Consider the following 27,253-nt stretch of genomic DNA (forward strand, 5'->3'; position numbering starts at 1 on the left):
TTGAATCTTTCTATGTAACTGAAGTTCCTTGGTCGGGGTTCTCCGTCCCGCCACGCCAGATTTCTGGCTCAGCGCGCCATCGGGATGCTCCGTTTCTCCGGCTGGTCAATAGGGTTTCCCGTTTCCTGTTGTGGGAAAGCTCCAGGCCATCGGGAAACCCCCCAGACTGCCGTCAAAATGGAACATCCCGACGATGGAGAATTCAGCCCCATACCAGCCTCCCTGAACAGGCGCCGGAATGTGGCGACTAGGGGCTTTTCACAGTAACTTCATTTGAAGCCGACTTGTGACAATAGGCGATTTTCATTTAATTTTTTCATTTAATCTCTGAAAACATTTTCCTGTATCTTTTGTGCAACCTGCCTTAATGCCTTTCCTAAAGTTGCAATACTCAAGCTGAGGCCGAACTAGTGTCTTATACAAGTTAAACAAAACATCTTTGTCCTTGTACTTTTTCATAGAATCTCTATCGTGTAAAAGGAAGCCATTCAGCCCATTGAGCCTGCAGGGACCCTTCGAACGAGCACACCTTCTAGTCCCACGCCCCCGTCCCATCCCGATAACCCCACTTAACCTTTGGACACTAAGGCGTAATTTAGCATGGCCAATCCACCTAACCTGCACATCTTATGGCTGTGGGAGGAAACCGGAGCACCCGGAGGAAACCCACGCACACACAGGGAGAACGTGCAAACTCCACACAGACAGTCACCTGAGGCCGGAATCGAACGCAGACCCCTGGTGCGGGGAGGCAGCAGTGCTAACCACTGTGTCACCATGCCACCCTACTCTCTCCCCGTATTAACAAAGGCTAGGATACTGTATGTTTTATTAACCACTCTCTCTACCCTCCTACCACCTTCAGGATTTGTGCACAGATACATTGCTGGTTCCTCTGCTCCTGCACAACTTGAAGAATTGCACCCTTTAATTTATACCGTCTCTCTATGTTTCCACGGGAATCACTTCACCTGAAAAATGAATCGCTTCATACTTGTCTAAAGTGAACTGTATCTGCCACCTGCCTGCCCATTCCACAAACTTGTCTGTGTCCTTCCGAAGTTCTACACCATCCTCACAGTTCACAATTCTTCCAAGTTCCACATCATCTGCAAATTTTGAAATTGTGCCCTGCACACCAAGCTGTACATCATTAGTGCATATTAGGAGGAGCAAGGGTCCCAACAACGAACCATGGACAACTCCACTACAAACCTTTCCCCTGTCTGAAGAACATCCACAGATCACTACTCTCTGTCACCCTGTCACTCCCCAATTTCATGTTGCTCCTGTCCCTTTTATTCCATGAGCTGGAACTTTTCTCAGAGGGCTGCTGTGCAGCACTGTGTCCAAATGCCCTTTGGCAGTCCATGGGCAGGATTCTCCGTCCCTCCAGCCCGTTTTCCGGCCCGGCAGCGGGATCCTCTGTTTGGGCAGCCGGCTAACGGGGTTTCCTATTGCGGCTATCCCATGCCCTCTGGAATCTGGCAAAGTGGAGGATCCGACTGACAGACAATCCCGCAGCATGTATACCACATTGTACATCACCTCATGCAAGGTGAGAGCTGTCAATCGTGGCCGGAACTAAAACCTTACAGATCCTGTGGGTGACCAGGTCCAAATTCACTGTCGAGCTCCCTCTATTCTGCTCCACAAGGTATTCCACCGCATTTACTTACATTATTTTGAGTCAAAATGTTTTTTGGTGTTGTTTTGCAACTGGAGCCAGAATCTCCCAGCTCTCCATGAATTGACATCTGACTGCCGTTAAATTGTTCAAGTAACTAATATCTTGCCATCTTACCGGTGTTCCTGAGGGCCCCTGTGGTCCTGGTATTGGAGCAGATGTTTCAAGCCCTTTGAAAAATACAACCTGCAAATTTAAGATAAATAATTTAAGCTTGTCACTGAAATACACATAAATATGCTCTGTCATTAAGTTCCTTTTCTCTCTCAAGGTGTATGTGTCACTGTCATGATCGCCATTAATTGCCCATCCTTAGTTTTCCTTTTCCAATTGACAGACTGGCTAGGTTACTACAAAGGGCAGTTAAGAGGGGGCTGGAGTCAGATATGGTCCACAACAAGGTAAGGAGGGCAGTTTCCTTCACTGACGGTGAACCAGGTGGGCTTTTATAACAACCCAATGGTTTCTTAATCACTTTTATAGATGTTTAGTAGTCCAGAACTTCAATACTGCTGCAAAGAGAAAGACATGCCATTGTAGTTTTTCATCTTCGACTCAGCAATGCACCTTTTTCTACCCAAAATTTGCTATTCTTGTGATTCTGTTCTGATGAGTGCAAGGAGGAAAGCTTCGACAGGGTGTCTCTTTTCCACAGCATACCCAAACCGCTTTTACAAACTGAACAGGAACTTTTGAAACATTGTCATGGGGTCTCAACACATGTCCATTATTACCCCAGACTTCCATATTACTAGACCATTGATATAACCACTGAACGACTGTGCCCCACCGCACTGTCAATGGACAACGCCAGGGCAAATGTATCCTCAACGCAATGCAGCACGGAGCAGAGGAGTCCAGTTTGGCCATTCCTAATAGAGGAAAGCATGGTTTGGGATATTTTTTTAAATGAGTGATGATTGCACAGTTTGGCAGTAACAGGTACAGGCTTGTAGCCATGGATATGTCAATGGATTGGATTTCCCTGCTCTCCCTGTTGAACGTTCATTGGAATAAGGCGTAGTTGTGGCCACAGAAGAGGAGGAAATGGGCCAATGGGTCGATGATTTAATCCAGTGTCCAGCTTGTGCCTCTCTGAGCTCAGCAAAGTAAATGCATTGATTGGAGTGTTCAAAATCATACAGGACAGAATCATAGAATTTACAGTTGCAGAAGGAGGCCATTCGGCCCATCGAATCTGCACCAGCTCTTGGAAAAAGCACCCCACCCAAGGTCCACACCTCCACCCTATCCCCATAACCCAGCAACCCCACCCAACACTAAGGGCAATTTTGACACTGAGGGCAATTTATCATGGCCAATCCACCTAACCTGCACATCTTTGGACTGTGGGAGGAAACCGGAGCACCCGGAGGAAACCCACGCACACACGGGGAGAACGTGCAGACTCCGCACAGACAGTGACCCAAGCCGGGAATCGAACCCGGGACCCTGGAGCTGTGAAGCAATTGTGCTAACCACTATGCTACCGTGCTGCCCGCAGGTTTTGGGTTCCTCAACACAGACATACAATCATCGCTTTGGTCCAAAGGAAGAAGAAAACAAAAGGAAGGGCTGGAAAAATTCGGGAAAACGTGAAACTAATTCCCTTGTAATTCTGCTTTAGGGATGTTTAATAAGGACCCGGGGAGTCCATGCCTAGTAAAATAAACCCGAGGAAGGAGCAGTGCTCCGAAAGCTAGTGATTCGAAACAAACCTGTTGGACTTTAACCTGGTGTTTTAAAACTTCTGACTGTAGTAAAATAAAGAACTTAGATTTATTCACAATAACGGGCTATACATTACCCTCTGGTTGGTGCCTTACTGGCTGACCTTTTATTCAATGGTTAATAGAGTTCCCCACCCCTCTGCGCGGGAGCTCGTACTCCGCGAGGGTCACAGGGAAGGTCATCATTTCCACCCCGTAAGTCCCATGTGGGATATTACAGGGTAAAAATGTTTCCTGTTTTGACAATACAAATGTAGAGCTTAAACTTTGAGGCGCATTCACTGAACATCTGATCCCAGCCTCACTGAAAGGAACATTGGAACAGCAAGAGGCCGTTCAGCCCCTCTGGCCTGTTCTGCCCTTCAGTTAAGTCACAGCTGACCCGTGACCTAACCCCGGTTTTGCCCACATCCCTTGAATCTCGTTGATGACCAGAAATTTAACAATCAGATTTCAAATTAACAATTGACCCCGCATCAACTGGTGCTCATGGCAGAGAGTTGTGAACTTTGCATGAAGAACAAACGGCCGGGTTCTAATTATTTCACCATGTCCCCGAGTGCAGTGTGTCCCCAAACCTTTTTGGTCACGTACTCCAATTCACCTTTACCAGCTTTTTGCATAACCCGACTGGCAGCTTCCCTTTTCAACTACCCCTCGAATGACTACACATTTTGTAAATCATTATAATTACACACTGCATATGTAACCGTATGTCTATCACGACGATTCTTTTTGGATTAACATTAATGCGATGGATGCGCTGTGAAGTTTGGAGAACTGTATCACTGACCCCCCCGCCACCCCCCCCCCGCCACCCCACCCCCTCACTCAGCGGCCCCACCTCCCATCCCCCCACACTCGCAACCTCCCTTATCAACCCCCCCCCCCCACCGTGGCCTCTCCCACCAGTCTGGCACTGAGGCCATCACTCACTTTCTTACTCTTCCTCCAATCACAGGCTGTTTCTCTTCCCTGCTGCGGCTAATAGGCTCAACTGCACCACCGCATTGTGCCAATCACCAGCAAGCATGGGAGCAAAACAACTTGCGATTCTTGTGAGGAATGGGAAGGTGAGTCTGAACACCGGAGACCCTTGCATTGCGGAAGAGGGGGGGGGGGGGAAATCCAGCAGTACACAATGAAGAGGAAGAGTACCCCCAGAGACACCTGCCCCAGGTATGGAGAGCTTTTACATCACCGTATAAGAAGGTTAATGGACTTTCCTCAATCCCTTTTGGAAGTTATGCTCGGGGACTATCACATACCTGCCCAGGGGGTCCTGGAAGTCCAACCGCGCCCGGGAGCCCTGGTGGGCCGATAAGTCCCGGCAGCCCCAAGTCTCCACGTTCGCCTTTAGCGCCATCTCGCCCCTGGTTGGATCACATGAAACAAAGGGTGAGACACGTTTATGTCAAGGAGGTTGACATAAACACTAAACATCTTTAGTACACAATCGCATTTTAATTCAAACTGTCATGATCTGGAAGCCACTGTCAGAAAGGATGAAGTGGAAGCAGACTAATTGGAACAGATTAAAAACAGATTTAATCAAAACTTGAAGGCAAAAACATTTTGTGTTGGGGGGGGGGGGGGGGGGGGGTGATAGAGTGGAACAAATTAGATATGTCTTTCATGGAGCCAGCATGGAGCTTATGGGCCGAATGGCCTTCTTCTGTGTAGGATGCTTCTGCGATATGATATAGATATGTGAAATGTCAGATTGTTACTTCGAAGTAGGCCAAGGCAATAGTCTGGTGACAATAAATGAAAATTAGTGATCACATTTATTTGGAACACGTAATCAGGGAAAACCTCTTGGCTCAAGGAGTAAAATGGTTGGACAATCGACAAAGTAAAATAATTGTGGTTATCCAAGAAACTAACTGAACGATATGCTGGAAGAGTCCCTGCAGGTGGTAAAAGGTGACCATCCGATATCGCTTGGGTTCCCACCAAATCCTTGACAATTGAGTGGCACAGAAGGAATCAAAGCCGCGTGCTCTGGTACATTCTGTACTCCCTTCACTTTTACAAGAAAAACAATGGACTTTCCTGATCAATTCTGCCCTTATCAACTGAAGCCAAACCCACATCAAATACGTACGTCTCTTGCAGGGCTTCCTGAGTCACCTTTTTCACCCTAAAAACATGAATACAGAGATGTTAGTAAGTACTGAACCTCAATGTAGGGTCGAGAGTGTAGTTACTGATCACTGCTGAAATTCTTTCACTTATAATAGCAGTGGGAGCTTAATTACCCACACCCCATTTACCCACACCCCATTTACCCGCGCTCCATTTACCCGCGCTCCATTTACCCACACTCCATTTACCCGCACTCCATTTACCCACACCCCATTTACCCGCACCCCATTTACCCGCACTCCATTTACACTTGCTCCATTTACCCGCGCTCCATTTACCCGCGCTCCATTTACCCGCGCTCCATTTACCCGCGCTCCATTTACCCGCGCTCCATTTACCCGCACTCCATTTACCCGCGCTCCATTTACCCACGCTCCATTTACCCACGCTCCATTTACCCACGCTCCATTTACCCGTGCTCCATTTACCCGCACTCCATTTACCCGCGCTCCATTTACCCACGCTCCATTTACCCGCGCTCCATTTACCCACGCTCCATTTACCCGCTCTCCATTTAGCCGCGCTCCATTTTCTCATGCTCCATCTCCCACATTCTAATTACCCGCGATCCAGGGGCTGTTTAGCACTCTGGGCTAAATCGCTGGCTTATAAAGCAGACCAAGCAGGCCAGCAGCACGGTTCGATTCCCGTAACAGCCTCCCCGAACAGGCGCCGGAATGTGGCGACTAGGGGCTTTCACAGTAACTTCATTGAAGCCTACTCGTGACAATAAGCGATTTTCATTTCATTTTTCATTTCATTTTCATTTACCCGCGCTCCATTTACCCGCACTCCATTTACCCACGCTCCATTTACCCGCGCTCCATTTACCCACGCTCCATTTACCCGCGCTCCATTTACCCACGCTACATTTACCCGCGCTCCATTTACCCACGCTCCATTTACCCGCGCTCCATTTACCCACGCTCCATTTACCCGCGCTCCATTTACCCACGCTACATTTACCCGCGCTCCATTTACCCACGCTCCATTTACCCACGCTCCATTTACCCGCGCTCCATTTACCCACGCTACATTTACCCACGCTCCATTTACCCACGCTCCATTTACCCGCGCTCCATTTACCCACGCTACATTTACCCGCGCTCCATTTACCCGCACTCCATTTACCCACGCTCCATTTACCCGCGCTCCATTTACCCGCACTCCATTTACCCACGCTCCATTTACCCACGCTACATTTACCCACGCTCCATTTACCCGCACTCCATTTACCCGCACTCCATTTACCCGCGCTCCATTTACCCGCACTCCATTTACCCGCGCTCCATTTACCCGCACTCCATTTACCCACGCTCCATTTACCCGCGCTCCATTTACCCGCACTCCATTTACCCGCACTCCATTTACCCGCGCTCCATTTACCCGCACTCCATTTACCCCGCGCTCCATTTACCCACGCTCCATTTACCCGCGCTCCATTTACCCACGCTCCATTTACCCACGCTCCATTTACCCACACTCCATTTACCCGCGCTCCATTTACCCGCGCTCCATTTACCCGCGCTCCATTTACTCACGCTCCATTTACCCGCGCTCCATTTACCCGCGCTCCATTTACCCGCGCTACATTTACCCACGCTCCATTTACCCGCGCTCCATTTACCCGCGCTCCATTTACCCGCGCTCCATTTACCCGCGCTCCATTTACCCGCGCTCCATTTACCCGCGCTCCATTTACCCGCGCTCCATTTACCCGCGCTCCATTTACCCGCGCTCCATTTACCCGCGCTCCATTTACCCGCGCTACATTTACCCACGCTACATTTACCCGCGCTCCATTTACCTGCGCTCCATTTACCCACGCTCCATTTACCCACGCTCCATTTACCCGCGCTACATTTACCCGTGCTCCATTTACCCACGCTCCATTTACCCACGCTCCATTTACCCACGCTCCATTTACCCACGCTCCATTTACCCACGCTCCATTTACCCACGCTCCATTTACCCGCGCTACATTTACCCACGCTACATTTACCCGCGCTCCATTTACCCGCGCTCCATTTACCCGCGCTACATTTACCCACGCTCCATTTACCCGCACTCCATTTACTCACGCTCCATTTACCCGCACTCCATTTACCCACACTCCATTTACCCGCGCTCCATTTACCCGCGCTCCATTTACCCGCGCTACATTTACCTGCACTCCATTTACCCACGCTCCATTTACCCGCGCTCCATTTACCCACGCTCCATTTACCCACGCTCCATTTACCCACGCTCCATTTACCCGCGCTCCATTTACCCACGCTCCATTTCCCACGCTCCATTTACCCGCGCTCCATTTACCCACGCTCCATTTACCCGCGCTCCATTTACCCGCGCTCCATTTACCCACGCTCCATTTACCCACGCTCCATTTACCCACGCTCCATTTACCCGCGCTCCATTTAGCCGCACTCCATTTACCCACGCTCCATTTACCCACGCTCCATTTACCCGCGCTCCATTTACCTGCGCTCCATTTACCTGCGCTCCATTTACCCACGCTCCATTTACCCACGCTCCATTTACCCACACTCCATTTACCCGCACTCCATTTACCTGCGCTCCATTTACCCGCACTCCATTTACCTGCGCTACATTTACCTGCGCTCCATTTACCCACACTCCATTTACCCGCGCTCCATTTACCCACGCTCCATTTACCCGCACTCCATTTACCTGCGCTACATTAACCCGCGCTCCATTTACCCACACTCCATTTACCCACGCTCCATTTACCCACACTCCATTTACCCGCGCTCCATTTACCCGCGCTCCATTTACCCACGCTCCATTTACCCACGCTCCATTTACCCGCGCTCCATTTACCCACGCTCCATTTACCCGCGTTCCATTAACCCGCGCTCCATTTACCCACGCTCCATTAACCCGCGCTCCATTTACCCACGCTCCATTAACCCGCGCTCCATTTACCCACGCTCCATTTACCCACGCTCCATTAACCCGCGCTCCATTTACCCACGCTCCATTTACCCGCACTCCATTAACCCGCGCTCCATTTACCCACGCTCCATTTACCCGCGTTCCATTAACCCGCGCTCCATTTACCCACGCTCCATTAACCCGCGCTCCATTTACCCACGCTCCATTTACCCGCGTTCCATTAACCCGCGCTCCATTTACCCACGCTCCATTTACCTGCGCTACATTAACCCGCGCTCCATTTACCCGCGCTACATTTACCCACGCTCCATTTACCCGCGCTCCATTTACCCACTACTCCATTTACCCGCGCTCCATTTACCCGCGCTCCATTTACCCACGCTCCAGTTACCCGCGCTCCATTTACCCGCGCTCCATTTACCCACACTCCATTACCCGCGCTCCATTTACCCACACTCCATTTACCCACGCTCCATTTACCCGCGTTCCATTAACCCGCGCTCCATTTACCCACACTCCATTTACCCGCGCTCCATTTACCCGCGCTCCATTTACCCACGCTCCATTTACCCACGCTCCATTTACCCGCGCTCCATTTACCCACGCTCCATTTACCCGCGTTCCATTAACCCGCGTTCCATTAACCCGCGCTCCATTTACCCACGCTCCATTTACCTGCGCTCCATTTACCCACGCTCCATTTACCCGCGCTCCATTTACCCACGCTCCATTTACCCGCGCTCCATTTACCCACGCTCCATTTACCCGCGCTCCATTTACCCGCGCTCCATTTACCCACACTCCATTTACCCGCACTCCATTTACCCACGCTCCATTTACCCGCGCTCCATTTACCCGCTCTCCATTTACCCGCGCTCCATTTACCCGCACTCCATTAACCCGCGCTCCATTAACCCGCGCTCCATTTACCCGCACTCCATTAACCCGCGCTCCATTAACCCGCGCTCCATTTACCCGCACTCCATTAACCCGCGCTCCATTAACCCGCGCTCCATTTACCCGCGCTCCATTTACCCACGCTCCATTTACCCGCACTCCATTTACCCGCGCTCCATTTACCCGGGCTCCATTTACCCACGCTCCATTTACCCGCGCTCCATTAACCCGCGCTCCATTAACCCGCGCTCCATTAACCCGCGTTCCATTTACCCACGCTCCATTTACCCACGCTCCATTTACCCACGCTCCATTTACCCACGCTCCATTAACCCGCGCTCCATTAACCCGCGCTCCATTAACCCGCGCTCCATTTACCCGCGCTCCATTTACCTGCGCTACATTTACCCGCGCTCCATTAACCCGCGCTCCATTTACCCGCGCTCCATTTACCTGCGCTACATTTACCCGCGCTCCATTTACCCGCGCTCCATTTACCCGCGCTCCATTTACCCGCGCTACATTTACCCGCGCTCCATTTACCCGCGCTCCATTTACCTGCGCTACATTTACCCGCGCTCCATTAACCCGCGCTCCATTAACCCGCGCTCCATTAACCCGCGCTACATTTACCCGCGCTCCATTTACCCGCGCTCCATTAACCCGCTCTCCATTTACCCGCGCTCCATTTACCCGCGCTCCATTTACCCACGCTCCATTTACCCGCGCTCCATTTACTCGCGCTCCATTCATCCGCACTCCATTTACCCGCGTTCCATTTACCCGCGTTCCATTTACCCGCGCTCCATTTTCCCGCGCTCCATTTACCCACGCTCCATTTACCCGCGCTCCATTTACCCACGCTCCATTTACCCACGCTCCATTTTCCCGCGCTCCATTTACTCGCGCTCCATTCATCCGCACTCCATTTACCCACGTTCCATTTACCCGCGTTCCATTTACCCACGCTCCATTAACCCACGCTACATTTACCCGCGCTCCATTAACCCGCGCTACATTTACCCGCGCTCCATTAACCCGCGCTACATTTACCCGCGCTCCATTTACCCGCGCTCCATTTACCGCGCTCCATTTACCCGCGCTCCATTAACCCGCGCTCCATTTACCCGCGCTCCATTAACCCGCGCTCCATTTACCCGCGTTCCATTTACCCGCGTTCCATTTACCCGCGCTTCATTTACCCACGCTCCAATTATCCCAGCGCTCCATTTATCCGCGCTCCATTTACCCGCGCTCCATTTACTCGCGCTCCATTCATCCGCACTCCATTTACCCGCGTTCCATTTACCCGCGTTCCATTTACCCGCGCTCCATTTACCCGCGCTCCATTTTCCCGCGCTCCATTTACCCGCGCTCCATTTACCCACGCTCCATTTATCCACGCTCCATTTACCCACGCTCCATTTACTCGCGCTCCATTTACCCACGCTCCATTTACTCGCGCTCCATTCATCCGCACTCCATTTACCCGCGTTCCATTTACCCGCGTTCCATTACCCGCGCTCCATTTACCCGCGCTCCATTTTCCCGCGCTCCATTTACCCACGCTCCATTTACCCCCGCGCTCCATTTACCCACGCTCCATTTACCCCGCACTCCATTTACCCGCGTTCCATTTACCCGCGTTCCATTTACCCGCGCTCCATTTACCCGCGCTCCATTTTCCCGCGCTCCATTTACCCACGCTCCATTTACCCGCGCTCCATTTACCCACGCTCCATTTACCCGCACTCCATTTACCCGCGCTCCATTTACCCGCGTTCCATTTACCCGCGCTCCATTTACCCGCGTTCCATTTACCCGCGTTCCATTTACCCGCGCTCCATTTACCCACGCTCCATTTACTCGCGCTCCATTCATCCGCACTCCATTTACCCGCGTTCCATTTACCCGCGTTCCATTTACCCGCGCTCCATTTACCCGCGTTCCATTTACCCACGCTCCATTTACCCACGCTCCATTTACCCACGCTCCATTTACCCACGCTCCATTTACTCGCGCTCCATTTACCCACGCTCCATTTACCCGCGCTCCATTTACCCACGCTCCATTTACCCGCGCTCCATTTACCCGCGCTCCATTTTCCCGCGCTCCATTTACCCGCGCTACATTTACACGCGCTCCATTTACCCGCGCTACATTTACCCACGCTCCATTTACCCACGCTCCATTTACCCGCGCTTCCATTACCCACGCTCCATTTACCCACGCTCCATTTACCCGGCTCCATTTACCCGCGCTCCATTTACCCGCCTCTCCATTACCCACGCTCATTTACACGCGCTCCATTTACCCACGCTCCATTTACCCGCGCTCCATTTACCCGCTCTCCATTTACCCGCGCTACATTTACCCGCACTCCATTTACCCACGCTCCATTTACCCGCGCTACATTTTCCCGCGCTCCATTTACCCACGCTCCATTTACCCACGCTCCATTTACCCGCGCTCCATTTACCCACGCTCCATTTACCCACGCTCCATTTACCCGCGCTCCATTTACCCGCGCTCCATTTACCCACGCTCCATTTTCCCGCGCTACATTTTCCCGCGCTCCATTTACCCACGCTCCATTTACCCACGCTCCATTTACCCGCGTTCCATTAACCCGCGCTCCATTTACCCACGCTCCATTTACCCGCACTCCATTTACCCGCGTTCCATTTACCCGCGCTCCATTTACCCACGCTCCATTTACCCGCGCTCCATTTACCCGCGCTCCATTTACCCGCGCTCCATTTACCCGCGCTCCATTTACCCGCGTTCCATTAACCCGCGCTCCATTTACCCACGCTCCATTTACCCGCGCTCCATTTACCCGCGTTCCATTTACCCACGCTCCATTTACCCGCACTCCATTTACCCGCGCTCCATTTACCCACGCTCCATTTACCCACGCTCCATTTACCCGCGCTCCATTTACCCGCGCTCCATTTACCCGCGCTCCATTAACCCGCGCTCCATTTACTCACGCTCCATTTACCCACGCTCCATTTACCCACGCTCCATTTACCCGCGCTCCATTTACCCGCGCTCCATTTACCCGCGCTCCATTAACCCGCGCTCCATTTACTCACGCTCCATTTACCCGCGCTCCATTTACCCGCACTCCATTTACCCGCGCTCCATTTACCCGCACTCCATTTACCCACGCTCCATTTACCTGCGCTCCATTTACCCGCACTCCATTTACCCGCGTTCCATTTACCCGCGCTCCATTTACCTGCGCTCCATTTACCCACGCTCCATTTACCCGCGCTCCATTTACCCGCGTTCCATTTACCCACGCTCCATTTACCCGCACTCCATTTACCCGCGCTACATTTACCCGCGCTCCATTTACTCACGCTCCATTTACCCGCGCTCCATTTACCCGCACTCCATTTACCCGCGCTCCATTTACCCGCACTCGATTTACCCGCGCTCCATTTACCCGCACTCCATTTACCCACGCTCCATTTACCCACGCTCCATTTACCCCGCGCTCCATTTACCCGCACTCCATTTACCCACGCTCCATTTACCCGCGCTCCATTTACCCGCACTCCATTTACCCGCGCTCCATTTACCCGCACTCCATTTACCCGCGCTCCATTTACCCACGCTCCATTTACCCACGCTCCATTTACCCACGCTCCATTTACCCACGCTCCATTTACCCACGCTCCATTTACCCGCACTCCATTTACCCACGCTCCATTTACCCACGCTCCATTTACCCGCGCTCCATTTACCCGCGTTCCATTTACCCACGCTCCATTTACCCGCACTCCATTTACCCGCGCTACATTTACCCGCGCTCCATTTACTCACGCTCCATTTACCCGCGCTCCATTTACCCGCACTCCATTTACCCACGCTCCATTTACCCGCACTCGATTTACCCGCACTCCATTTACCCACGCTCCATTTACCCGCACTCCATTTACCCGCGCTACATTTACCCGCGCTCCATTTACTCACGCTCCATTTACCCGCGCTCCATTTACCCGCACTCCATTTACCCGCGCTCCATTTACCCGCACTCGATTTACCCGCGCTCCATTTACCCGCGCTCCATTTACCCGCGCTCCATTTACTCACGCTCCATTTACCCGCGCTCCATTTACCCGCGCTCCATTTACCCGCGCTCCATTTACCCACGCTCCATTTACCCACACTCCATTTACTCACACTCCATTTACCCGCGCTCCATTTACCCACGCTCCATTTACCCACGCTCCATTTACCCGCGCTCCATTTACCCACGCTCCATTTACCCGCACTCCATTTACCCACGCTCCATTTACCCACGCTCCATTTACCCACGCTCCATTTACCCGCGCTCCATTTACCCACGCTCCATTTACCCGCACTCCATTTACCCACACTCCATTTACCCGCGCTCCATTTACCCACGCTCCATTTACCCGTGCTCCATTTACCCACGCTCCATTTACCCACGCTCCATTTACCCGTGCTCCATTTACCCACGCTCCATTTACCCGCACTCCATTTACCCGCGCTCCATTTACCCACGCTACATTTACCCACGCTCCATTTACCCGCACTCCATTTACCCACGCTCCATTTACCCACGCTCCATTTACCCGCGCTCCATTTACCCGCACTCCATTTACCCGCGCTCCATTTACCCACGCTCCATTTACCCACGCTCCATTTACCCACGCTCCATTTACCCACGCTCCATTAACCCGCGCTCCATTTACCCGCGCTCCATTAACCCGCGCTCCATTTACTCGCGCTTCATTAACCCAGGCTCCATTTACCCGCGCTCCATTTACCCGCGCTCCATTTACCCACGCTCCATTTACCCGCGCTCCATTAACCCGCGCTCCATTTACTCGCGCTTCATTAACCCAGGCTCCATTTACCCGCGCTCCATTTACCCGCGCTCCATTTACCCGCGCTCCATTAACCCGCGCTCCATTTACCCACGCTCCATTTACCCGCGCTCCATTAACCCGCGCTCCATTTACCCACGCTCCATTTACCCACGCTCCATTTACCCGCGCTCCATTAACCCGCGCTCCATTTACCCGCGCTCCATTTACCCGCGCTCCATTTACCCGCGCTCCATTTACCCGCGCTCCATTAACCCGCGCTCCATTTACCCACGCTCCATTTACCCACGATCCATTTACCCGCGCTCCATTTACCCACGCTCCATTTACCCACGCTCCATTTACCCACACTCCATTACCCACGCTCCATTTACCCACGCTCCATTTACCCACGCTCCATTTACCCACGCTCCATTTACCCACGCTCCATTTACCCACGCTCCATTTACCCACGCTCCATTTACCCACGCTCCATTTACCCCGCGCTCCATTTACCCGCGCTCCATTTACCCGCGCTCCATTAACCCGCGCTCCATTTACCCACGCTCCATTTACCCACGCTCCATTTACCCACGCTCCATTTACCCACGCTCCATTTACCTACACTCCATTTACCCGCGCTCCATTAACCCGCGCTCCATTTACCCGCGCTCCATTTACCCGCGCTCCATTTACTCACGCTCCATTTACCCGCACTCCATTTACCCGCGCTACATTTACCCGCGCTCCATTTACCCACGCTCCATTTACCCACGCTCCATTTACCCACGCTCCATTAACCCGCGCTCCATTTACCCGCGCTACATTTACCCACGCTCCATTTACCCGCACTCCATTTACCCGCACTCCATTTACCCGCGCTACATTTACCCACGCTCCATTTACCCGCGCTCCATTTACCCGCGCTCCATTTACCCGCACTCCATTTACCCGCACTCCATTTACCCCGCACTCCATTTACCCGCGCTACATTTACCCACGCTCCATTTACCCGCGCTCCATTTACCCGCACTCCATTTACCCGCACTCCATTTACCCGCGCTCCATTTACCCGCACTCCATTTACCCGCGCTCCATTTACCCACGCTACATTTACCCACGCTCCATTTACCCACGCTCCATTTACCCACGCTCCATTTACCCGCGCTCCATTTACCCACACTCCATTTACCCGCACTCCATTTACCCGCGCTCCATTTACCCACGCTCCATTTACCCCGCGCTCCATTTACCCACACTCCATTTACCCACGCTCCATTTACCCGCGCTCCATTTACCCACGCTCCATTTACCCGCACTCCATTTACCCGCGCTACATTTACCCACGCTACATTTACCCACGCTCCATTTACCCGCGCTCCATTTACCCGCGCTCCATTTACCCGCGCTCCATTTACCCGCGCTCCATTTACCCGCACTCCATTTACCCGCACTCCATTTACCCGCGCTCCATTTACCCACGCTCCATTTACCCGCGCTCCATTTACCCGCGCTCCATTTACCCACGCTCCATTTACCCACGCTCCATTTACCCACGCTCCATTTACCCGCGCTCCATTTACCCGCGCTCCATTTACCCACGCTCCATTTACCCGCGCTCCATTTACCCACGCTCCATTTACCCACGCTCCATTTACCCGCACTCCATTTACCCGCACTCCATTTACCCACGCTACATTTACCCACGCTCCATTTACCCGCGCTCCATTTACCCGCACTCCATTTACCCGCACTCCATTTACCCGCACTCCATTTACCCGCACTCCATTTACCCACGCTACATTTACCCACGCTCCATTTACCCACGCTCCATTTACTCACGCTCCATTTACCCACGCTCCATTTACCCGCGCTCCATTTACCCACGCTCCATTTACCCACGCTCCATTTACCCGCGCTCCATTTACCCACGCTCCATTTACCCACGCTCCATTTACCCACGCTCCATTTACCCGCGCTCCATTTACCCACGCTCCATTTACCCACGCTCCATTTACCCACGCTCCATTTACCCGCGCTCCATTTACCCACGCTCCATTTACCCGCGCTCCATTTACCCGCGCTCCATTTACCCGCGCTCCATTTACCCGCGCTCCATTTACCCGCACTCCATTTACCCGCACTCCATTTACCCGCTCTCCATTTACCCACGCTCCATTTACCCACGCTCCATTTACCCGCACTCCATTTACCCGCGCTACATTTACCCGCGCTACATTTACCGTGTCCCATTTATCCGCGCTCCATTTACCCGCACTCCATTTACCCGCGCTCCATTTACCCGCACTCCATTTACCCGCGCTACATTTACCGTGTCCCATTTATCCGCGCTCCATTTACCCACACTCCATTTACCCGCGCTCCATTTACCCGCGCTCCATTTACCCGCGCTCCATTTACCCGCGCTACATTTACCGTGTCCCATTTATCCGCGCTCCATTTACCCGCACTCCATTTACCCGCGCTCCATTTACCCGCACTCCATTTACCCGCGCTCCATTTACCCACGCTCCATTTACCCACGCTCCATTTACCCGCGCTACATTTACCGTGTCCCATTTATCCGCGCTCCATTTACCCGCGTTCCATTTACCCACGCTCCATTTACCCGCGCTCCATTTACCCGCACTCCATTTATCCGCGCTCCATTTACCCCGCGTTCCATTTACCCACGCTCCATTTACCCACGCTCCATTTACCCGCACTCCATTTACCCGCACTCCATTTATCCGCACTCCATTTACCCGCGTTCCATTTACCCACGCTCCATTTACCCACGCTCCATTTACCCGCACTCCATTTACCCGCGCTCCATTTACCCGCACTCCATTTACCCGCGCTCCATTTACCCGCGCTACATTTACCCGTGTTCCATTTATCCACGCTCCATTTACCCGCACTCCATTTACCCGCACTCCATTTACCCACGCTCCATTTACCCACGCTCCATTTACCCGCGCTCCATTTACCCGCGCTCCATTTACCCACGCTCCATTTACCCACGCTCCATTTACCCGCGTTCCATTAACCCGCGCTCCATTTACCCACGCTCCATTTACCCGCGTTCCATTAACCCGCGCTCCATTTACTCACGCTCCATTTACCCGCGCTCCATTTACCCGCGCTCCATTTACCCGCACTCCATTTACCCGCGCTCCATTTACCCGCACTCCATTTACCCGCGCTCCATTAACCCGCGCTCCATTTACCCGCGCTCCATTTACCCGCGCTCCATTTACCCGCACTCCATTTACCCGCACTCCATTTACCCACGCTCCATTTACCCGCACTCCATTTACCCACGCTCCATTTACCCGCGCTCCATTTACCCGCGCTCCATTTACCCACGCTCCATTTACCCGCGCTCCATTTACCCGCGCTCCATTTACCCACGCTCCATTTACCCACGCTCCATTTACCCGCGCTCCATTTACCCGCGCTCCATTTACCCACGCTCCATTTACCCACGCTCCATTTACCCACGCTCCATTTACCCGCGCTTCCATTTACCCACGCTCCATTTACCCGCGCTCCATTTACCCGCGCTCCATTTACCCACGCTCCATTTACCCACGCTCCATTTACCCACGCTCCTTACCCCACGCTCCATTTACCCCGCACTCCATTTACCCGCGCTCCATTTACCCGCGCTCCATTTACTCACGCTCCATTTACCCACGCTCCATTTACCCACGCTCCATTTACCCACGCTCCATTTACCCGCACTCCATTTACCCACGCTCCATTTACCCACGCTCCATTTACCCACGCTCCATTTACCCGCGCTCCATTTACCCACGCTCCATTTACCCGCGCTACATTTACCCGCGCTCCATTTACCCGCGCTCCATTTACCCGCGCTACATTTTCCCGCGCTCCATTTACCCACGCTCCATTTACCCGCGCTCCATTTACCCACGCTCCATTAACCCGCGCTCCATTTACCCACGCTCCATTTACCCGCACTCCATTTACCCGCGCTCCATTTACCCGCACTCCATTTACCCACGCTCCATTTACCCACGCTCCATTTACTCACGCTCCATTTACCCGCGCTCCATTTACCCACGCTCCATTTACCCGCACTCCATTTACCCACGCTCCATTTACCCGCACTCCATTTACCCACGCTCCATTTACCCGCGCTCCATTTACCCGCGCTCCATTTACTCACGCTCCATTTACCCGCGCTCCATTTACCCGCGCTCCATTTACCCACGCTCCATTAACCCGCACTCCATTTACCCACGCTCCATTTACCCGCGCTCCATTTACCCGCGCTCCATTTACCCGCGCTCCATTTACCCACGCTCCATTTACTCACGCTCCATTTACTCACGCTCCATTTACTCACGCTCCATTTACCCGCGCTCCATTTACCCACGCTCCATTAACCCGCACTCCATTTACCCACGCTCCATTTACCCGCGCTCCATTTACCCACGCTCCATTTACCCACGCTCCATTTACCCGCGCTCCATTTACCCACGCTCCATTTACCCACGCTCCATTTACCCACGCTCCATTTACCCACGCTCCATTTACCCACGCTCCATTTACCCACGCTCCATTACCCACGCTCCATTTACCCACGCTCCATTTACCCACGCTCCATTTACCCCACGCTCCATTTACTCACGCTCCATTTACCCGCGCTCCATTTACCCACGCTCCATTAACCCGCACTCCATTTACCCGCGCTCCATTACCCGCGCTCCATTTACCCACGCTCCATTTACCCGCCGCTCCATTTACCCACGCTCCATTTACCCACGCTCCATTTACCCGCGCTCCATTTACCCACGCTCCATTTACCCACGCTCCATTTACCCACGCTCCATTTACCCGCGCTCCATTTACCCACGCTCCATTTACCCACGCTCCATTTACCCACGCTCCATTTACCCGCGCTCCATTTACCCACGCTCCATTTACCCACGCTCCATTTACCCACGCTCCATTTACCCGCGCTCCATTTACCCACGCTCCATTTACCCACGCTCCATTTACCCACGCTCCATTTACCCACGCTCCATTTACCCGCGCTCCATTTACCCACGCTCCATTTACCCGCGCTCCATTTACCCGCGCTCCATTTACCCACGCTCCATTTACCCACGCTCCATTTACCCACGCTCCATTTACCCGCGCTCCATTAACCCGCACTCCATTTACCCACGCTCCATTTACCCGCGCTCCATTTACCCACGCTCCATTTACCCACGCTCCATTTACCCGCACTCCATTTACCCGCGCTCCATTTACCCGCGCTCCATTTACCCGCACTCCATTTACCCACGCTCCATTACCCGCGCTCCATTTACCCACGCTCCATTTACCCGCGCTCCATTTACCCACGCTCCATTACCCGCGCTCCATTTTCCCGCGCTCCATTTACCCACGCTCCATTTACCCACGCTCCATTTACCCGCGCTACATTTACCCACGCTCCATTTACCCACGCTCCATTTACCCACGCTCCATTTACCCACGCTCCATTTACCCACGCTCCATTACCCACGCTCCATTTACCCACGCTCCATTTACTCACGCTCCATTTACTCACGCTCCATTTACCCGCGCTCCATTTACTCACGCTCCATTTACCCACGCTCCATTTACCCGCACTCCATTTACCCGCGCTCCATTTACCCGCACTCCATTTACTCACGCTCCATTTACCCGCGCTCCATTTACCCACGCTCCATTTACCCGCGCTCCATTTACCCACGCTCCATTTACCCACGCTCCATTTACCCACGCTCCATTTACCCGCGCTCCATTTACCCGCGCTCCATTTACTCACGCTCCATTTACCCGCGCTCCATTTACCCACGCTCCATTAACCCGCGCTCCATTTACCCGCGCTCCATTTACTCACGCTCCATTTACCCGCACTCCATTTACCCACGCTCCATTTACCCACGCTCCATTACCCGCGCTCCATTTACCCACGCTCCATTTACCCGCGCTCCATTTACCCACGCTCCATTAACCCGCGCTCCATTTACTCACGCTCCATTTACCCACGCTCCATTTACCCACGCTCCATTTACCCGCGCTCCATTTACCCACGCTCCATTAACCCGCGCTCCATTTACTCACGCTCCATTTACTCACGCTCCATTTACCCGCGCTCCATTTACCCGCGCTCCATTACCCGCGCTCCATTTACTCACGCTCCATTTACTCACGCTCCATTTACTCACGCTCCATTTACCCGCGCTCCATTTACCCGCGCTCCATTAACCCGCGCTCCATTTACTCACGCTCCATTTACCCGCGCTCCATTTACCCACGCTCCATTAACCCGCGCTCCATTTACTCACGCTCCATTTACCCGCGCTCCATTTACCCGCGCTCCATTAACCCGCGCTCCATTTACCCGCGCTCCATTTACCCGCGCTCCATTTACTCACGCTCCATTTACCCGCGCTCCATTTACCCACGCTCCATTTACCCGCGCTCCATTTACCCGCGCTCCATTTACCCGCGCTACATTTACCCGCGCTCCATTAACCCGCGCTCCATTTACCCGCACTCCATTTACCCGCGCTCCATTTACCCGCGCTACATTTACCCACGCTCCATTTACCCGCGCTCCATTTACCCGCGCTCCATTAACCCGCGCTACATTTACCCGCGCTCCATTAACCCGCGCTACATTTACCCGCGCTCCATTAACCCGCGCTACATTTACCCGCGCTCCATTTACCCGCGCTACATTTACCCGTGTCCCATTTATCCGCGCTCCATTTACCCGCGCTCCATTTACCCGCGCTCCATTACCCGCACTCCATTTACCCGCGCTACATTTACCGCGCTCCATTTACCCACGCTCCATTTACCCGCGCTCCATTTACCCGCGCTCCATTACCAGCGCTCCATTTATCCCGCGCTCCATTTACCCCATACGCTCCATTTACCCGCACTCCATTTACCCGCCGCTACATTTACCCACGCTCCATTTAACCCCGCACTCCATTTACCCCGCGCTCCATTTACCCCGCTACATTTACCGGTTCCCATTTATCCCGCGCTCCATTTACCCACGCTCCATTTACCCGCGCTCCATTTACCCCACGCTCCATTTACCGCGCTCCATTTACCCCGCTCCATTTACCCACGCTCCATTTACCCGCGCTCCATTACCCACGCTCCATTTACCCGCGCTCCATTTACCCACGCTCCATTTACCCGCGCTCCATTTACCCACGCTCCATTTACCCGCGCTCCATTTACCCACGCTCCATTTACCCACGCTCCATTTACCCACGCTCCATTTACCCACGCTCCATTTACCCGCACTCCATTTACCCGCGCTCCATTTACCCACGCTCCATTTACCCGCACTCCATTTACCCGCGCTCCATTTACCCGCGCTCCATTTACCCGCGCTCCATTTACCCGCGCTCCATTTACCCGCGCTACATTTACCGTGTCCCATTTATCCGCGCTCCATTTACCCACGCTCCATTTACCCGCGCTCCATTTACCCGCGCTCCATTTACCCGCGCTCCATTTACCCGCGCTCCATTTACCCGCGCTCCATTTACCCGCGCTCCATTTATCCGCGCTCCATTTACCCGCACTCCATTTACCCGCGCTCCATTTACCCGCGCTCCATTTACCCGCGCTCCATTTACCCGCACTCCATTTACCCGCGCTCCATTTACCCACGCTCCATTTACCCACGCTACATTTACCCGTGTTCCATTTATCCACGCTCCATTTACCCGCGCTCCATTTACCCCGCGCTCCATTTACCCACGCTACATTTACCCGTGTTCCATTTATCCACGCTCCATTTACCCGCGCTCCATTTACCCACGCTCCATTTACCCGCGCTACATTTATCCGCGCTCCATTTACCCGCGCTACATTTACCCGCGCTCCATTTACCCGCGCTCCATTTACCCGCGCTACATTTACCCGCGCTCCATTTACCCGCGCTCCATTTACCCCGCACTCCATTTACCCGCGCTCCATTTACCCACGCTCCATTTACCCGCGCTCCATTTACCCGCGCTACATTTACCCGTGTTCCATTTACCCGCGCTCCATTTACCCGCGCTACATTTACCCGTGTTCCATTTACCCGCGCTCCATTTATCCGCGCTCCATTTACCCACGCTCCATTTACCCGCGCTCCATTTACCCGCGCTCCATTTATCCGCGCTCCATTTACCCACGCTCCATTTACCCGCGCTCCATTTACCCGTGTTCCATTTACCCGCTCTTCATTTACCCGCACTCCATTTACCCTCGCTCCATTTACCCGCTCTTCATTTACCCGCGCTCCATTTACCCGCACTCCATTTACCCACGCTCCATTTACCCGCACTCCATTTACCCACGCTCCATTTACCCACGCTCCATTTACCCACGCTCCATTTACCCGCGCTACATTTACCCGTGCTCAATTACTTGTGCTCCAAATTCCTGCCTCCTCAAGCAGCCGACAAACTCCTCCATCTCAGATTTGAGCTGCTTATTTTAAGACTGCTGGATTTAACTTCACTTGCACACCTGGATAATTTCTGTACTAGTTAAGATAATAAGTTTTGGACCCTCGATTACCATTTTCTATTCTTCACGAGTATGGGTATCAATGCTTTCCAATGAAGGTCCCCTTCTTTACACTAAATTAAGGGATGTGGACATCGCTGGCTCGGCCAGCGTTTGTAGCCAATACCTAACTCTCTTGTGAAGTTGGTGGTGAGCAGCCTTCTTGAACCGCTACAGTCCATGTGCTGTAGGTACACCCACTGTGCTGTTAGAGAGGGAGATCCGGATTCTGACCCAGTGACAATGAAGGAACGGCGATAGATTTCCAAGTCAGGATGTTGGGAGGCTTGGAAGGGAACTTCCAGCTCGTGGTATTCCCAGGTATCTGTTGCCCGTGACCTTCCGGACGGTAAAGGTTGCGGGTTTGAAAGGTCCTGCTGGAGGAGCCTCGGTGGGTTGCAGCAATGCATTTTGTCGCTGGTGCACACTGCTGCCACTCGACTTGCCGAGGCATGCTGCACAGTGAACTTCAGCAGTCTGCATCCATCCAAAAGACCAGTTGAAGCAAAATGTTCACATGAGAATCATGCGGGTAACGGGGAGGAGCAGGGGTTTAAAATGGGGCCTAGCAGTTTCCCTGCATTCCCTCCCATCACCCCGACTACCCCACTGTCATCCCCACTCACCGGATGTTTGTAAACATTGAGGTGATCACTGCAAGCAAACGGGTGCTGGTGAATGTTGTAAAACTGGAATCTCAATTACATAATTAGATAGCGTCACCACCTTAACCACCAAGAGTTGCCAATGGCACATTTGTTGGAAGGCGGGACTGGATCAGAGGAGACCCAGGTAAGATTTAAATCTTTGGCCTTAGTCTCCTGTTCATACTCCTTCCGGCTCACCAAGAAAATATTAGGCCTGCCACTCCCTTGCTCCATTTTCTCTCTTGCACCACCTCCCCAGGAACCGTTTCCTTTGGTACCCAGCAGGGGCTCCACATCATCCCCACAGCCTGTAGACGGGAATGATTGTAGGGCGGTTAAAATAAGACCCATATAATGTTTTGGAAGGGGAGCTGGGGTGACTTTGGGAAAATGGAGGCAGACCCCCCCCCCCCCCCCCCCCCCCCCCCCCCCCAGCCCCCCACTCCTGCGAATCCCACCCTGGTCTGAAATAGAGGCTTAACCATATTTTGTCCTCACTTACTTTCTTTCCATCCTCTCCTGGAATCCCGTCTTCTCCCTGGGGAAATGCAGAAAGTTTTAGTGTCAAAAATAGAATTGGGATTTGGCACACCTACTGTTGCGGACTGTTATTGATTCCACATCTTCAGTCTCCCAGTAGGGGGCAGTGCTTTGGGAGGTGCCTCTCACGATATCACCAAGGGGCAGCCCCTGGCTCACTGTCCACACGTTTGGCTGTGAATCAGGAATTTCCCATTGCACGTTTCCTGGCAGTGCAAATTTAGCTTTAATCTGTCCATAATGGGCAGTCAGCATGAAGGATGGGGGAAGGAATTATGAAGAAGGAATTTATATAGCACCTCACGACTTCCCAATGCACATTTCAGCCAGTGAAGTCCTTCTGGCGCGTAGTCACTACAGTAAAGCAGGCCAATGTGTTAGTCAAACCTGATTGGTGCACAGCAAGCTCCCACACACAGCAATGCTACAATGATTAAAAATCATTGTACGCTACATCCTTCCAGTCTCAACATTGAATTCAACAACGTCACATGATTAGCTCTATCCCACCTCGACCCATTTGTTTTCATCCCATTTCATTTTAACTGTCTTTTACTGTTTCTTTCTCTCTTGTCCTTCTTTATATATATTCACCCCCCCCCCCCATCTTATTCACCTTTCGTTATCCTTTCTCCCCTTTGCCTCCCCCTTCGCCTCCTCCCACATTTACATCTGTCACAGTTCACCCTCTGATGTTAGTTTCTCAGCTGTTTGACCTTTCACATCTTTTGTCCTCTCCGGGGACTGCCATTAACACTCTTTCCCCTTGGTATCTGTGGCCATTAGCACCCGGTTTCCCTGGGTTTCTGTGGCTATGACTCATCTTTCATTCTCACTCCACAGTATAAATATTTCCCACTTTCTCAGTCTGTTAGGGTCACCTGGACTCGAAACGTTGGCTCTTTTCTCTCCCTACAGATGCTGCCAGACCTGCTGAGATTTTCCAGCATTTTCTTTCTGATTTCAGATTCCAGCATCCGCAGTAATTTGCTTTTATCCAACAACTCAATCATCTGTTCTGGGGAAATTGGTTTGAGAGATTCCACAGGTCACTGGGAAGAACTCCCTTGCCCTGCTTTGAAAAAGTGCTCCGGGACCTTCTCTATCTACCCCAGGGGGCAGTTAGGGCCTTGAATTCAAATCCCATCCAAAACATGACCTCAGACGGTGCAGTGGCCCCTCAGTACTGCACTGGGAGTGTCATCCTATATTATATCCTATATCATAGGATCCCCACAGTGGCGAAAGAGGACATTCAACCCATCGAGTCAGCACCGACCCTCGGAAAGAGCACTCCACCTAGGCCTAAACCCCCGACCTAACCCCATAATCCCACCTAATCTTTGGACACTGAGGAGCAATTTAACATGGCCAATCCACCTAACCCACAGATCCTTGGGAGGAAACCGGAGCACCCGGAGGAAACCCACGCCGACTCGGGGAGAATGTGCAAACATATTTTGCAAACACGGCCAGTGACCCAAGGTTGGAATTGAACCCGGGTCCCTGGCGCTGTGAGGCAGCAGTGCTAACCACTGTACCACCCCCTGCAAGCATTATTTGATTCTGTGAGTTACCAGGTCCAGAACTTGCCTACTTTGCACTGATGTGGAGGTGCTGGTGTTGGACTGGGGTGAGCACAGTAAGAAGTCTTACAACACCAGGTTAAAGTCCAACATGTTTGTTTCAAACACGAGCTTTCGGAGCACTGCTCCATTCACCTGAGGAAGAGCAGTGCTCCTAAAGCTAGTGTTTGAAACAAATATGTTGGACTTTAACCTGGTGTTGTAAGACTTCTTACTCTACTTTGCACTGTCAGATGCCGTGGTCAGTAAATTGCCACAGTTAACGTACCACGGTTCAGCTGTACTTACATTCTTTCCAGCAAGCCCTGGCTTCCCATCATCTCCTGATTTGCCCTAATATGGACAGAATTACAATAAAAATACATTTGAATATTTCTGAAGAAAGGCACATGTTACTGAAGCCACATTTCAAACAATCAAAACGATGTATGCTACAGGAGAAAAGGGTGCTGATTGGTTGTTAAGTTGACTCTGATTGGCCGAGGTATTGCCATGGAGATAGCAAAGGGGAACTTTAGACGTCTCATGCAACCCCCCTCTCCCCCCCACCTCCGAATCTCTACCCCCTCCCCCGTCATTCAAAAAAGGTGTGAGGCTTGAACTTATTCCGTTTGCTCAAAGAGAAAGGATTACGGTGTATGAATGTATGTCACTTCTGGCAAGCTTAAGCAAGCCATGTTACGGGCTCAACTGGTTATCTTATATTGTGTGGCTAATAGCCCACTCAGGATCATTCAGCAAGTGCTGCCCAATCGTAGAATCACATTCAACAGTAGGTGATTTTGAGGTTTGCAAGTGCCAACTCGTGGAAAATAAATTAGCAAATTTTATTTTCCCCTCTTGTTTTCATTCCCAATAAGAAGTCTTTCAACACCAGGTTAAGGTCCAACAGGTTTGTTTCAAATCACTAGCTTTTGGAGCACTGCCCCTTCCTCAGGTGAATTGCCAAGAAAGGGATGGTACTGGCCATGATTGATGGGACATTGACTACAGGCGGCATCACAGTCAAGTCTCACATTGTCCTCAGGTTATGGCTCAGTAAACAGGAATGGGATCTCTCCCCTCCCGGGTAACCACCAACAATTGTTACCTGATTGCGTTTGGGATCCAAACAATGAGGCTAACTGGAAAGGAAACAAAGCCACATCCTGGCTGGGCCCCCTGACAGATCTGCCTGCCCTCTGTTCAATACATTGTTTAAAGCAATCCTCATCACTTGTGCATAGATAGCTCCAAACCAATGTGGCCCTTTATGACCCATCCCAAACCATCCGTTTAGCTCCGGTACATTCCGGTTCATTGGTCACTTGTGGCCGTCCTTAATGATCTGTTAGCGCAGATGAAAGGGAATGAGCTGAGCCAATTGGAAGAGGGAAAGTTAAGCAGGTGAACCTTGGGTGGAAACAATTCACCCCCCTCCCCCACCACCCAATTAGGCTGATCAGCTCGTCTGACGTAAAATAAGGGACACATGGACACACCAGTCAAAATTCAAAATATCACAGATTATCATAGAATTTACAGTGCAGAAGGAGGCCATTCGGCCCATCGAGTCTGCACTGGCTCTTGGAAAGAGCACCCTACCCGAGGTCAACATCTCCACCCTATACCAATAACCCAGTAACCCCACCCAACGCTAAGGGCAATTTTGGACACTAAGGGTAATTTA

The 27,253-nt window shown here is 52.3% G+C and overlaps 1 protein-coding gene across 1 annotated transcript in view; it reads right to left on the bottom strand.

The window, feature by feature from the left end:
• Positions 1–27,253, bottom strand: part of col7a1 (collagen, type VII, alpha 1) — a 408,534-nt gene that overhangs the window by 143,532 nt on the left and 237,749 nt on the right. Inside the window, exons 68-72 of the mRNA XM_038812016.1 lie at positions 25,873–25,917; positions 23,961–23,996; positions 5,525–5,560; positions 4,686–4,790; positions 1,805–1,873 (exon numbers count right to left, since the gene is read on the bottom strand). Coding sequence (XP_038667944.1) covers positions 1,805–1,873; positions 4,686–4,790; positions 5,525–5,560; positions 23,961–23,996; positions 25,873–25,917 — 291 coding nt within the window. The remainder of the gene's footprint in view (positions 1–1,804; positions 1,874–4,685; positions 4,791–5,524; positions 5,561–23,960; positions 23,997–25,872; positions 25,918–27,253) is intronic.

The sequence above is a fragment of the Scyliorhinus canicula genome, chromosome 11, assembly GCF_902713615.1.
Source record: "Scyliorhinus canicula chromosome 11, sScyCan1.1, whole genome shotgun sequence".
Classification (NCBI taxonomy): domain Eukaryota; kingdom Metazoa; phylum Chordata; class Chondrichthyes; order Carcharhiniformes; family Scyliorhinidae; genus Scyliorhinus; species Scyliorhinus canicula.